Raw genomic sequence first — 15,316 nt, forward strand, 5'->3', positions numbered from 1 at the left:
ACTGAAAAACCAAGAGGTGGAGCTGTGGCTCAAGTGGTAGAGCAGTAGTCTTTTTTTTGTAATTTATTTATTTATTTATTTATTAAACAAATTTTTTTTGACAAGGTGTTGTTCAAAAAGGGTACAGTTACATAGTAGGGCAGTGTGTACATTTCTTGTGATATCTTACACCCTGTTTTTCTTTCCCTTCCCTAGGTCAGGTAGACATATATACAATACACAATGTACCAAGAACATATACAGCAAAAAAGTTCAGGGACAATATCTAGGATTGAGTTCAAGCCCTGGAACTGGGACAAAAAAAAAAAAGCAAAAGGGAGGATATGAAGTATTCCTACATCTTGTTTGCTTGGCACCATTTCTTCTATCCAAAGAAAATCTGTGGTAGTGTTTTTATTTGGATGCTGGCCGCTAGGCCATATTCCCAGCCTAGTGTTTTTATTTGGATGGTGTGTGTGTGTATGTCAGTTTCTTATGTATCCTTCCAAAGATGCTGCATGCACACAAAAATAAGTATGAATAGTTCTGTCCCCTCTCTCTGTCTCTTTTTCTTTGTCTTTTCTCCTTTTTATTAATTTTTTTTTTTTTTTGCCAGTCCTGGTGCTTGAACTCAGGGCCTAGGCACTGTCCCTGAGCTTCTGGCCTTTTCTGAGTAGATTCTTGGAGATAAGATTTTCACTAACTTTTCCCTGCCTGGGCTGGCTTTGAACTGTGATCCTCATATCTCAGTCTCCTGAGTAGTTAGGATTATGGATATGAGCCACTGGTGTCCAACTTTTTTTTTTTTTTTTTTTTTTGTACTCCTGGGGTTTGAACTCACACTCCCTTGGCTTTAGACTGCCCCTTTACTAGTGTAAAACTATGCTCCAGCCTGTTTTTTTGCTGGCTATTTTGGAAATGGAATTTCATGGACTTTTCTGTCCAGGCTGGCCTAAACCCTTCATACTCTGGGTCTCTTTTACAGGCACACACACACATTGCAGTAATCTGTACACATTCTCATGTGCTTTTTCCTGTTTAACCATCTTGGAGATGGTTTTATAGCAGTGGGTATATCTGAGGTCACCTAGTGTGTTTTGGATACTTAGTAGTGTTTTAAACATTTCTTTTTTCTTTTGTTTTTCCTCTTTAATATATTTTTGTAACTGAGTTGTATAACACATAATATTTTATGTGTACAACTCTATGTGCTTGTGCTGATGTTTACACTGTGCTACCATTATCTACACGTAGGAGTCGCCTTGTATTTGCCTCTTTCTTTCTTTCTTTCTTTTTTTTTGAGACAAGAGCCTGCTATGTAGCAAACTGTCCTTGCCATCTTTGTTTGTGTGCCACAACAGGGTGGAGTGCTTGTTTTTACTTGATATCTTGACTTGAATAGTTTCCTCTACTTACATAAAGGATTCAAATTGGAAAAGGATCAATAAAGAAAAGGCTCTCACTTTTTCTTTTTTCTGAGAGCACGACTTGAACTCAGGACTTGGTGCTTTTGTTTGTGGGGTGGGCACTTGATCAACTAAGTCAGGCTTCCAGGCCCATAACCTTCACTTTTTTTTTTTTTTGGTTGATTGTATGGCTTGAAGTCAGGACTCGTGCTGTCCCTAAGCTCTTTTGCTCAAGGCTAGCACTCTATTACTTTGAACCACAGTACCATTTCCTGTTTTCTGGTAGTTAATTGGAAATAAAAGTCTCACAGACTTTCCTGTCCAGGCTGGCTTTGAACCATGATCCTCAGATCTCAGCCTCAGTAGTTAGGATTACAGGCATGAGCCACCAGCACCCAGCAAGCTTCCCATTTTATCGTACATTTTTGTTTTCCTCATAATCAATTAGTTGAAAAAAGACACACTTGTTTGCTTGTCTGTAAACAAATGGGTATTAGACAGGTTAAGTGGTAACTGAATGCATCTGTGGAGTCTGTTTGTATTCATTCATTCATTCATTCAGTGTCAGTCTTGGGGCTTTAACTCCAGGCCTGGGTGCTGTCCCTAAGCTTTTGTGCTCAAGGCTAGTGCTCTACCACTTGAGCCACAATTCTACTTCTAGCTTTTAGCAGCCTCTTGAGTAGACAGAATTGTAAGCATGTGCCACTGGTGCCCAGCCTGTATTCATTTTTTTTTTGTTTTGGTTTGTTTTGTTTTTTTTGCTAGTCCTTGGGCTTGGACTCAGAGCCTGAGCACTGTCCCTGGCTTCTTTTTGCTCAAGGCTAGCACTCTACCACTTGAGCCGCAGCACCACTTCTGTCTTTTTCTATACATGTGGTGCTGAAGAATCGAACCCAGGGCTTCATTTATACAAAGCAAGCACTTTACCACTAGGCCATATTCCCAGCCCCCATATTTATTTTTAATCTGTGGTGTACTCTACCTTATTGAGATAATTATTATTTTAAAAATAAATGCTGTTTCATTTTGAATGACTAAAGTAGAATTGTGTGTTGACATTTAGATCATTTTAATCAATAAGATGTAAAGAAAAATAACATTTCCTTGAAATTTTTAGAATCTATGTATTTTTCTTTTACTAAGTCCTGCCATAGTAAAGTTAAAGTGATGATTTGGAAAAAAAAAAAGTGATATGGCATAAATGTTTTCACAGCTTTGTTTGCTGGCAAAATGTTTTAAACCTGCCCTTCCGTATCTTGATGTGGACATGATGGATATTTGTAAAGAGAACGGAGCTTATGATGCAAAACACTTTTTATGTTATTATTATTATGGAGGTATGATCTATACTGGGCTGAAGAACTTTGAAAGAGCACTCTACTTTTATGAACAGGTAATAATCTCTCTACATTTCCCTGGGGTAATTTGAACCTATGTGATCTTAAGAGGACCCCCTTGGTTTATAACTGGGGTGGATTGGGCATGGGGCTTCTTTAGTTTCCTGGGAGGTTTTCTCAGAACTTGTTGCTCTGATTATGTAAATGGAAGTGACTAGACCCCATTAGATTTGTCAAGTTACAAAATCTCTTGACCTTTTTAGCTTTTTTTGCTTATAGGGGAGAAATTGAACTGAATAATCTCTGAAGTGTCTTATTCTAAGACTTGATTTGAACCTAATGGCAACTATTGTTGCAATGGCAACTGTTGGGGCTTGAACTCAGTTCCATATTCATGCTCGGCTCCCACTTGAGCCACACCTCCAGTTCTAGCAAACTTATTTTATTAGTATGTATGCAGCTATAGATTATAGTATTATTACATAAATTCCAGAAAATGACAAATTTATTTTTATTTGTAAGAGTAATTCCAAACTGAATGTCAGTGGCTCCCATCTGTTATTCTAGTTACGTGGGAGGCTGAGATTGTTGGGACCTCAATTTGGAGCCAGACTGAACTGAAGAGTTCTAGAGACTTAACTGAGGAGGGGTGTAGCTATATGAGAAGTCTAACATTGGCAGACCATTCCCAGGCACATGCTAAACAGGAAAGGACATAAAAATTCAATCATGGTGTGATACCAGCTCACATCTATTAGGATAATTAACATTTTAAAAAGACAGCCAGAGTTCAGGCCCCACGACCAACAAAAAAAAAAAGAGCATATTTCAGGGTGCAGCTGGAAAGTGAGCCACCCTCAATCCAACATGTTCATGTGGAACCTGGCGCTAACCCATTTGTAGATGACCTGCTTCTGGGTTGGGGTTTTATATGTAGCAGAGCAGCATCCTCACTGCCATCTATTGAAAGTCAGCCCTTCACACACACACACTCTAACACACTAAAGACAGCCAGTGGGTTGGAGCTGTGACTCAGTTGATAGAACCCTAGCCAATTCAGCATTAGATATCCAGTTTGAATTCTAGTCAGGCTCACACCTGTAATCTTAGCTCTTCATGAGGCTAAAATTTGAGGATTGAGGTTTGAAGTCAGTCTGGACAGGAAAATCTGTGAGACTCTTATCTTCAATTAACCACCAAAAAGCTGGAAGTGGGCTGGGAATATGGCCTAGTGGCAAGAGTGCTTGCCTCCTACACATGAAGCTCTCGGTTTGATTCCCTAGCACCACATATATGGAAAACGGCCAGAAGGGGCGCTGTGGCTCAGGTGGCAGAGTGCTAGCCTTGAGCGGGAAGAAGCCAGGGATGGTGCTCAGGCCCTGAGTCCAAGGCCCAGGACTGGCCAAAAAAAAAAGCTGGAAGTGGAGCTGTGGCTCAAGCAGTAGAAGCACTAGCCTTGAACAAAAAAGCTCAGGAAGAGTGCCCAGGCACTGAGTTCAAGTCCCAGGACTGGTGCGTGCATACACACATACACAGTAATAATGAGTCATTAACTCTTGATGTTTCCTGCTGCAGTGTACAGTCTTTACACTCCACATTCTTCTCTTGCTCAGGCTATAACAACTCCTGCCATGGCGGTCAGTCATATCATGTTGGAATCATACAAAAAGTATATTCTAGTGTCTTTGATATTGCTTGGCAAAGTACAACAGCTACCAAAATATACATCTCAAATTGTGGGTAGATTTATTAAGGTGAGTTATTAAAATTAATTTTCTTAAATATGTATATAAAGAAATTTTAATGACACAGCTCTGTAATTTCATTTTATAGTGATCTAGCTTAACCAGCAGCTTCAGGTTAGCAGACCCTTATTAACTGTTTTGTGGAGTCTCAGAGCATAGTTGAGTCAGTGTGCCTAACTTAATTCTAGTCCATATACACTCTGTTCACCTGCTGCAGAGAATGTTTCTCAGAAAGCTCTTTGCAAACTTTTTCTCTGAGCACAAAGATGATAGGTTTTTAAGTTGTTTTATAAGGGTTGATTTTTCTAATTTTGTTTTCTTGATTACATTTAAGCCAAAATGTTGAGAAAAATGGTGTTGATTAGATTGAACTCCACCTTCTGAAATGTGGGGACATCTTAATAGAGCCCAATGTGAAGACCACAGCTCTATCTCACTGTACATTTGTTCTAGTTCTCACTGACAACCTACCTTTGGGGCAGTATTTTAAAATTATTTTTAGAAAACACATATTCATAATTAAAGAAAAATTGACACTTGCGAAAGATTATGACTGTGGTCATTTTTATAGTAACTTTCACCCTTATAAACAAAACTCAAAAGTTTTAGGAATATCAGCCTGAAAATCTTCCTAGTGAGATTTCATCCTGGCTTGTTGAAGACAGCTTAATGTTCTTTGCCTTAGAGCCCTTTGTGGCTCTCAGTGCTCTGACTGGCTGGTCACAGGTGAAGGGAGAGGTTGGTAAAGATACTCCAGTTGAAGAGTGGTGAGCAGTGTAGATTTAAGACAGCCAGCCTCAGCACTGTGGATAGCTTTGTGGGTCCCTCTACTGACCATAGAGGACATGCTTTATAAAGTGAAGTCTTCGTATTCAGGGCCTCCACTCACATGACTTAGCAACTTACTTATGATGATACCATAGATGTTGAAAAGAACAGGACTTCAGGGTCAGAGGTAGGTTTGAACATGGCTTCTGTCTGAAGGCTGTGCTTCTCAAGACCTGTCCACATTCTCTTGGAACCCTGCGTCAATTCCTTAATAGAAATAATAGGTTGTTCTAGCACAGCTGGTGAGGTATGTCAGAGAGAGGGAGAGTTGGAGATGATGGAAGTTCTTGCATTCTTTATTCCTAGTATGACTTAGCAATAGAAAAACATGGAAACACTGATACAGAAAAAATGTTTATCTTCCCTAAACTCAGTGGACTTTCAACATGCTTTTCAGTTATTGGTAATAAGTTTTCTTGGTAAATTACTCCCTTGTGAATTTCTATATTTTGTCTTAAAAACTAGGCATTTGCTTTGGATAAGTTGTAACTTGATAAGAACAGCATGGAATATATTTGCTCAAAATAGAATACCGTAACTTCATTTTTCTTATCCAAGTTTTAGTCCTCTAAAGATTTATTCTGATTTTTTTCCTTATCTTCAAACTTTTAGCCTCTCAGTAATGCATACCATGAGTTAGCACAAGTTTATTCAACCAATAACCCCTCAGAACTGCAAAACCTGGTGAACAAGCACAGTGAAACTTTCACCCGCGATAACAACATGGGACTGGTGAAGCAGTGCCTGTCGTCTCTCTATAAGAAGAACATTCAGAGGCTAACGAAGGTGAGGCAAGCATGGCCCTTGGATGGTGTCTTCTGACTGCCATGGGCCTGGTTTCTTCTCTTTCCCTTTCAGCATAGAGGAAGCAGGTCCAGAGATAAGTGTGGCAGGATTTCTATACTAAGAGAGAACTCTGTTGCATCTGGGTTCTTAGAAGGAGTTTGATTGATACCTTTTGGTCTTTTCAGGGCTAGAGCAGGGTATTTGAGAAGAGGAGCAGGTGAAGAGGAAGCAAGGTAGGAGATACGGCTACATTGGGAGGCAGAAAAAGTAGCCCTGAAGGGGTCACCAGTTCTATATGGGCAGCTAGGGGTGCTAGTGATAATTGGCCTTGAACTTCTTAGCCTGTGCTGATCTCTTCTTGAACATCTTATTTAAACATAATATGACTCTTGACATAACCTTTAGGCCAAGGATGTATATGTCACATGCAGTTGAATTCTAGGATGTAAGGAAATTACATAGTTTTTTTTTGTTTGTTTTTTGAGACAGGAGTCTCACTATCCAGAATGGCCTTGAACTTGATCTTCCTGTTGTACCTTCCTGAGTGCTGGGATTATAGGCATGCTTAACTGTGCCTTCTTCTAAGATTTTATTTTCAAGTTAAAAATAATTGATCTTTTCTAGGTGCCAGTGGCTCACACCTGTTATTCTAGCTACTCAGGAGGCTGAGGTCTGAGGATCTACAGTTCGAAGCCAGCCCGGGCAGGAAAGACTCTGAGACTTTTCTCCAATTAACCACCAAAAAGCCAGACTTGGAGCTATGGATCAAGTGGTAGAGCACTAGCCTTGAGCAAAAAAGCTCAGGGATGGTGCCCAGGCCCTGAGTTCAAGCCCTAGGACTGGCACAAAAATACAAGAATTGATTTTTTTTATTATAGAAAATATATGCTGGCCTACCTACTCAGAAGGCTGAAGTGGGAGCATCACTTGAGGCCAGTCTCAAAAAGCAAGAAAATGTATTATTAAGTGTTTAAATCATACAGAGAAGCATAAGAAGGCTAACAATCATCTGTGTATTCAAAAAGCATGCTGCTACAAGTAGTTGGTATAAGAGTACCTTAAGCAAATAGCACCTTGCTTTTGTTCTGGTGAGAAGTGTGGTCAGAGACTCAGCAAGAGACAGCTGGTGTGATACTCCTTAACCACATCTGTAATGGGGGGAGGGGTTTGCAGGATGCATGGGAAGAACAGGCACTGTTCGTGGTCAGGCTGTCTCCAGCAGTTGGAAGTAGTGATGGACTTAGCAGTGCAAGGCCAAGGAAAGGAGCTGGGCAGAGGTGCAGGTGATGAGGCTATTCAAGGACGTGGACTTTGGAGAAGGAAGAGTGTCACTGAGTAGGGAGGAATTTCCTCTGAATACTCTGGTGAGAGTAACTTAAAGTTTTCTGATTCACAAGGAAATCAGCAGAGAAATTTTAAAACATTAATTTGTAAGAGAAAGACGGAGAAAGACGGAGAAAGCGAAAAAGAAAAACTCAGGAAGGATAAAAAACAAATGTGACCTGTCAGCCAGGAAAAAACCAACTTGACCCTCAGACTGAAAGGACCAACATATGCAATCTAGTTTGTGTAGGCATTGCTGCAACAGCTCTTACTTCAAATTCAGACACAGGTCATCTCTTGGGGATAGTTGGTAGCTTGTTCTTGAAATATCTGTATAGTAAAATACAGTTTTCTGCTGTAGATAGGAAAATTCAGAGCAAGAATTTGACCAAACAAACAGGAAGCATCTCAGGGTGTTCAGGTCAGGGCTGGAGCAGTGACTCACAAAGTCATGGTGTCCTGGATCCTTCATGTACTGACTTATGGTGTATTGTGGCACACTGGGCTTAGAAGCACTGCTGGAGGGCAGTAGAGGAGGATACCATAAAGTATAGAAAGCAGGAATGCTGCACTAAAGCATGAGTCTAATCCAAAATGTAAATTTGTGATGGTGGCTTCTCCACTAGGCATTAGGTCCTAGTGCCAGAATAATAGAAGCAGAAAAGAGCCAAGGATTTTTCTCCCCAAGTGAAGCCTCTTTCTTATTAGAGAATCAGAAAGTCAGAAGCTGTTCAAGAAGTCATAGTCTGGGGCTGGGGATATGGCCTAGTGGCAAGAGTACCTGCCTCATATACATGAGGCCCTGGGTTCGATTCCCCAGCACCACATATACAGAAAACGGCCAGAAGTGGCGCTGTGGCTCAAGTGACAGAGTGCTAGCCTTGAGCAAAAAAGAAGCCAGGGACAGTGCTCAGGCCCTGAGTCCAAGCCCCAGGGCTGGCCAAAAAAAAAAAAGAAAAAAGAGAAAAAAGAAGTCATAGTCTGAGTTGGGCATCCGGAGGCTGAGATGTGAAGATAGAGGTTCGAAGCCAGACAGAGCAGGAAAGACTGTGATACTATTTCCAATAAACCACCAATCCAGAAGTGGAACTGTGGATCAAGTGATAGAGTGCTAGCCTTGAGCACAATAGCTCAGAGAGAGTACCCAGGCCCTGAGTTCAAGCCACAGGTCTGGCACAGAAAATAAAACAAAACAATCATGGCCTGTAGGTGTTACATTAATGTCAGTGCTAGAGTACAACTAATAGCATTGCTAGCTGAAATCAGGCATCCAGGATCCTTGAGTGAAGGTTTTATATGCTGCTTCTAGTGTGGAGATTATCTACATTTTTAGGTCTTGTCTTTTTTGTAGAAATTCAGTTGCATGTATTTGGGGCTGTGCTCTACATGCTATTTTTTTTTTTTGCTTGTTTTGTTTTTTGCCAGTACTGGGGCTTGAACTCAGGGCCTGAGCACCATCCCTGGCTTCTTTTTGCTCAAGGCTAGCACTCTACCACTTGAGCCACAGCGCTACCTCCAGCCTTCTCTATATATATGGTGCTGAGGAATCGAATCCAGGGCTTCATGTACACGAGGCAAGCACTCTACCACTAGGCCACATTCCTAGCCTATATGCTATTCTTTTTCTGTGTGTGTGCCAGTCCTGGGCCTTGGACTCAGGGCCTGAGCACTGTCCCTGGCTTCTTTTTGCTCAAGGCTAGCACTCTACCACTTGAGCCACAGTGCCACTTCTGGCCATTTTCTGTATATGTGCTGGGGAATTGAACCCAGGGCCTCATGTATACGAGGCAAGCACTCTTGCCACTAGGCCATATTCCCAGCCCACCTATATGCTATTCTTTATTTACCTTGCCTTTGTTAAAAAAAAAAAATTTTTTTTTGCCAGTCTTGGGGCTTGAACTCAGGGCTTGGATACTGTCCCTGAGCTTCTTTTGCTCAAGGCTAGCATGTTACTACTTGAGACACAGCACCACTGCTAGCCTTTTTTGTTTATATGGTACTGAGGAATTGAACCCAGGGCTTCATGCATACTAGGCAAGCACTCTACCACTAAGCCACATTCCCAGCCCCATACCTTGTTCTTGTTTGATATGTTGTGAATGTCTTTCTGTGGACATGAACCCAAGTCATAGATACCTTATGTAGTAGTCCCATGTGTGGAGGGATCATGATTTGTTCAGCCAGTCCTCTGATGGTAGACATTCAAGTGGAAGTTCCTATTTATTCTGAGATAGGCAAATGATAGTTTTATAAAGCCTTGAATCTTGAAGACTCTTGAGTCGTCCTTAGTGTTAAACTATTTTGGTACTTATTTAAACTTGTAATTATTTCAGTTTCTTGGGTGCTATTCCCCTATTTTTGGCAGTAGGGGGATTGACCCAGGCAAGGCACTGGAGGCAGTGGCTCTATCACTGAGCTATCCACTTCCCAAACTATGAAGATTTTAAAAACCAAGAACTTGGGGCTGAGGGTACAGCTTAGTGAGGAGTGTTTGCTGCATGCCATGTCTCTGAGGCCGGAGAAATTTTTCAAGATCAAGATTTTACTGTGCCTAACTCTGAAAATGCCATTGTTCTAAATTTTACCAGCTGCCACTAAAAAAAAAAAAAAAAAAGAGCCCTTTTAATTTGTTCCTAAAATTGGCATTTTCATCAAATCCCAAGCAGAGCAGTGGTGAACATTGCTTTCATTTGTACTTTACAAAGGTGCAGCTTTTCCTCTGGCTCTCTTGTTTGTTTAAAATTTGACATTTGGCTGGGCACTGGTGGTTCACACCTGTGACCCTAGCTATTCAGGAGGTTGAGATCTAAGGATCACTGTTTAAACTCAGCCCAGGCAGACAGATTTGAGACTTTTATATGTAATTAACCAGCAGAAAGTTGGGACTGTGGCTCTAGTAGCAGAATGCCAGCAGTGAATGACAGAGTCAAGTGAGAGTGCAAGGCTCTGAGTTCAAGCCCCAGTACCTGCACCACAAAAAATAAAAAAGAGCTTCGAATTTGAAGGAGAATGTGAATTTTTCTACTTTATTTAATAGATGATACATTCATAATCCCAAAGCTATAAATATCTCTGTTTATCTCTGTACCCCAACCACCTTTGGTCTTTGCCCAGAAATAACCCAGTATTTCTGTTTGTTTGTTTTTTGCCAGTCCTGGGGCGTGGACTCGGGGCCTGAGCACTGTCCCTGGCTTCTTTTTGCTCGAGGCTAGCATTCTGCCACTTGAGCCACAGCGCCCCTTCTGGCTGTTTTCTATATATGTGGTGCTGGGGAATCGAACCCAGGGCTTTGTGTATGCGAGCTACAAACTCGCTACTAGGCCATATTCCCAGCCCCAATAACCCAGAATTTCTAACAAATGTCTGGAGTGCTTTCTAGAGGTAGTCCATGTGGACATGAATGCACATGGCCACACACGTGCATGTGCAGGCACACACACTCAGCTGTTAGCATGCCACATCTGCTGTTCAGCAACTCTTTACTTGTTTAATAATGTATGTATCTTGGATCCCTTCCTTTTTAGTTCATAAAAAATGCCCTCACCTTTTTTTTTTAAACAGCTGTATAATAGTCCATTCTTGTGGATGTGCTTTACTTAAGCATACTCCTCTGTGAACACAGAAGTGGATTATGGTCTTTCCTTATAGTAAACACTGTTGTCTTACAGAAGGAGGTCAGGTGACCTATGTATTGCTAGACTAAGGGTTCTGCAGGCTCATCTTCCTAGAGCTGCATCTGTGTACATTCCTGCCAGCTTGCACTGGGGTCCTGGCTCCTCATACCTTCACTGATGCAGTGTTCCATTGTTATCAAACCTTCGGGAGCCTCAGCAGACTGATAAACTGATAAAATAGAATCTTGTAGAGCTTTACTTTATATTTTTCTAATGTAATTGTGATGAACATTTTTTTTTACATATTCTCAAGCCATTTTATTTTTTCATGTTTGTAGTCTTTACTCTTCATGACTTTGGCCTTTTTCTTGCAAAAGTATTATATATTCATATATACATACATACATATATATATATGAAATTAAGCCTTTGTCATTATCCTACTAAGAATTTTTTTTGGCTGTAACTATTGGGCTCATCAATTTCAAGTAATTTTTACAAACCAATATTATTTTGTATAGCAACTACTTCTTTTCACAAAACAATATTTATTTTGTATAGTAAACAACTTTTTTTTTTTTTTTTTTTGCCAGTTCTGGGGCTTGAACTCAGGGCCTGGGCACTGTCCCTGGGCTTCTTTTGCTCAAGGCTAGCACTCTACCACTGGAGCGCCACTTCCGGCTTATTCTGTGTATGTGGTACTGAGGAATCGAACCCAGGGCTTCATGCATGCTAGGCAATCACTCTACTGCTAAGCCACATTCCCAGCCCCCCAAACTATACATTTTAAAAAGTTTTTCTTCTGTTATTTGGACCTGTGATTAATTTGCTTCTGGTTTCCAGACCTTCTTAACGCTATCGTTACAAGATATGGCAAGTCGTGTGCAGTTATCTGGACCTCAAGAGGCAGAAAAATATGTTCTACACATGGTATGTGTGTTTTCATTTAAAAATCTTAACTAGTAGATTTGTATCTTTTTTTTAACAGTAATGTAACAGTAATGTTTTTTAACTGCATGTAGTGGCCTATTCTTATAACTCTAGCTGCTCAGGAGATTGAGGCAGGAAAGCTGGTTCAAGGCTGGCAAAAACATGAGAACCTATCTAAAAATAAACAAAAAAAAGGGTTGAGTGGAATTTGTTTTAAGTGGTAGGAGGCCTTGAATTCAAACCCTAGTACCAACCCCCCAAAAAAGGTAAATTTAAAAAATTATTATAAAATGTATTATTTATTATAAACTTATTGTTTCTTATAAAATGTATTATATTTATATTCCATTAGAATAAATCAAAGAGGGGAAAAGTGGGAGCTCCAAAGTCACTTACTATTACATTTGGTCATTCCCCTATACCCTGTAGGATTATCATGGTTGTATAACTGAACTTTTTCTATTTTCTTTGTATTACTGCAAGGTAATGCCTTTATAAAAAGAAAATGTTAAGCCAGGCACTGGTGGCTTACATCTGTAATCCTAGCTACTTAGGCGGCTGAGATCTGAGGATTGCAATTCAAAGCCAGCTGGGGCAGAAAATTCCCATGAGACTCTTACCTCCAACTAACCACTCAAACAAAGTGGCTCAGGGACAGCGCCTAGGCCCTGACTTAAAGCCCCATGATTGCCCATAGAAAAGAAAAGATTTATTTTGCTTGCCGCTTTGAAAGTTCAGGTCCAGTATCAGGCAACTGCATTGGTTTAACCTTGGTGAGGGTGCCACTTTATGTCAGGAGTGTATGTAGAAATAAGCAGTCACATCTCAAACCAGAGCAGAGCAAAGAGGACTGAAGTCCTACAGTCTCCTTCAAGCTATACCTCAAAGATCCTCCTATGAGGCCTTATCCTCCTACATGTTAGAATCTCCAATAGTGGCTACACACATGAGCCATTAAATAAGAGATAAGAGGGTGGGTGCTGGTGGCTCATGCCTGTAATCCTAGTTTCTCAGGAGGCTGAGGTCTTTGGATTGCAGGTTGATGTGAGTGGGAACAAGATAGTACTGAGATTCTTACCTTTGATTAACACCAAAAACCCAGAAGTAGAGCTTTGGTTCAAGTTGTAGAGTGTTATCCTTGAGCAAAAAAGGTCAGATAGTGCTGAGGCCCTAAATTCAAGCCATAGGACCTACTTGCATCTTGCATGCACACACACACATGCACACAGAAACACAAGATATGGAATCATAACATTAGTGTACTTATATTCAGCATGATTGTATCCTATGTTTTTCTCTTATTATTATTATTTTTTTAACATATTTTCTTTTTTTTTTTTTTTTCCAGTCCTGGGCCTTGGACTCAGGGCCTGAGCACTGTCCCTGGCTGCTTTTTGCTCAAGGCTAGCACTCTTACCATTTCAGCCACAGTACCACTTCTGGCTTTTTTCTATTTATGTGGTGCTGAGGAATCGAGCCCAGAGCTTCATGTATACAAGGCAACACTTTACCACTAGGCCATATTCCAGCCCTTTTTACATATTTTTGTGACTAGATGTTTTTTTGTGGGGTTTTTTGTCAGTCCTGGAGCTTGGACTCAGGGCCTGAGCACTGTCCCTGGCTTCTTTTTGCTCAAGGCTAGCATACTCTGCCACTTGAGTCACAGCGCCACCTCTGGCCTTTTCTATATGTGTGGTGCTGGGGAATTGAACCCAGGGCTTCATGTATACGAGGCAAGCACTCTTGCCACTAGGCCATATTCCCAGCCCTTTTTAGATATTTTGGTGACTAGATGTTTTTTGTTTTTGTTTTTTGCCAGTCTTGGGACTTGCATTCAAGGCCTGGGCACTGTCCCTGAGCTTCTTTTGCTCAAGGCTAGCACTCTACCACTTAAGCCATAGCACCACTTCTGGTTTTTTCTGTATATGTGATGCTGAGGAATTGAACCCAGGGCTTCATGAATGCTAGGCTAGCACTCTACCACTAAGCCACATTCCCAGCCCCATAGTTAGAATGTTTTGAACTTTAAGATACCCATGAGTTGTTTCAGATATAGAAGGCATAAAGCAATCTACTCTTCGGTCTGTGGTAAGTTCACAGGACCCCATAACATCACAGTCTTGCCAGAAGATGTTGTGCTTCCAACATTATTGACTTATGACTCCAGACCCTTACTAATAGTGGTCTGTGATGTCATGCAATAAGGCAGTAACATACCAGTGCCAAGATAAACCCTCTTACAATCAGTACCCTGCTTAAGCAAGATACTGCCAGGCTCTGGTGGGTCATGCCTGTAATCTTATCTTCTCTTAGGAGATTGAGATCTGAGAATCATGGTTCAAATCCAGCTCAGGCAGGAAGATCTGTGAGACTCTTATGTCTAATTAACCTTCACAAAGCTAGAAGTCTTGGGCCTGTGGGTTAAGTGGTGGAGGCTAGCCTTGAGAAAAAATAAAAAGTAAAGCTCAGGGACAGCACCCAGGCCCTGAGATCAAGGCCCAGGACCAGCACAAAAACAAACCAAAAATATCATAATATGTTAGGTTTTTAACTCTCTCTCTCTCTCTCTCTCTCTCTCTCTCTCATTTTTTTCCTGGTCTGAGGGCTGGAACTCAGGCCCTGGGTGATGTCCCCTATCCTTTTTGTGCTCAAAGCTCTCTACCCCTTGAGCCACAGCTCCACTTCCAGCTTTTTCAGAGTAGTTTATTGGAGATAAGAGTCTCATGGATTTTCCTGCCTGCAGCTGGCTTTGAACCGCAAACCTCAGATCTCAGCCTCCTGAGTAGCTAGGATTATAGGTGTAAGCCACCAGTGCCTGGCTAGGTCTTCACTTTTTAAAATGGCAGCTGCAATATAAATTATGGCTCAATGTAATGGCTGTTTAAAGACACAAGGGCAGGAAACTTGGCACTGGTACCTTACGCTGTAATTCTATTACTCAGGAGGCTGTGATATGAATATTGTATTTTGAAGGCAGCCTGGGCAGCAAAGTTTGAGAGACTCTTAGCTTCAATTTAACCAGCAAAGTACTAGAACTGGAGGCACAGTTCAAGTGATAAAGTGCCAGATGTGAACAAAAAAGCTGAGCTAGAGTTTGAGGTCCTGACTTCAAGTCCCAGAACAAGCATTAAAAAAAAAAAAAAAAAAAAGCCATGTGCCAGGGGTTTATGCCTATATCCCTAGCTACTCAGTAGGCTGAACTCTGAGGTCATAGTTTGAAGCCAACCTGGTCAGACAAATCTGAGAGACTCTTGTGTCTAATTAACCACATAAAAGCTGTAAATGGAGGTATGGCTGAAATGCTAGAGTACCAGCCTTGAATGAAAAAAGGACAGTGCCCAGGCTGTGAGTTCAAGCCTCAGGACCAG

At 41.1% G+C, this 15,316-nt stretch overlaps 1 protein-coding gene across 3 annotated transcripts in view; it reads left to right on the top strand.

Moving 5' to 3' along the window:
• Cops3 (COP9 signalosome subunit 3) overlaps nucleotides 1-15,316 on the top strand; it is a 30,050-nt gene that overhangs the window by 11,877 nt on the left and 2,857 nt on the right. For all 3 annotated transcript variants that reach the window (XM_048364938.1, XM_048364939.1, XM_048364941.1), the window contains 4 exons: nucleotides 2,599-2,778; nucleotides 4,336-4,476; nucleotides 5,908-6,081; nucleotides 11,862-11,948. In XM_048364938.1, the coding sequence (XP_048220895.1) occupies nucleotides 2,599-2,778; nucleotides 4,336-4,476; nucleotides 5,908-6,081; nucleotides 11,862-11,948 (582 nt within the window). The remainder of the gene's footprint in view (nucleotides 1-2,598; nucleotides 2,779-4,335; nucleotides 4,477-5,907; nucleotides 6,082-11,861; nucleotides 11,949-15,316) is intronic.

Source organism: Perognathus longimembris, chromosome 17, assembly GCF_023159225.1.
Source record: "Perognathus longimembris pacificus isolate PPM17 chromosome 17, ASM2315922v1, whole genome shotgun sequence".
Classification (NCBI taxonomy): domain Eukaryota; kingdom Metazoa; phylum Chordata; class Mammalia; order Rodentia; family Heteromyidae; genus Perognathus; species Perognathus longimembris.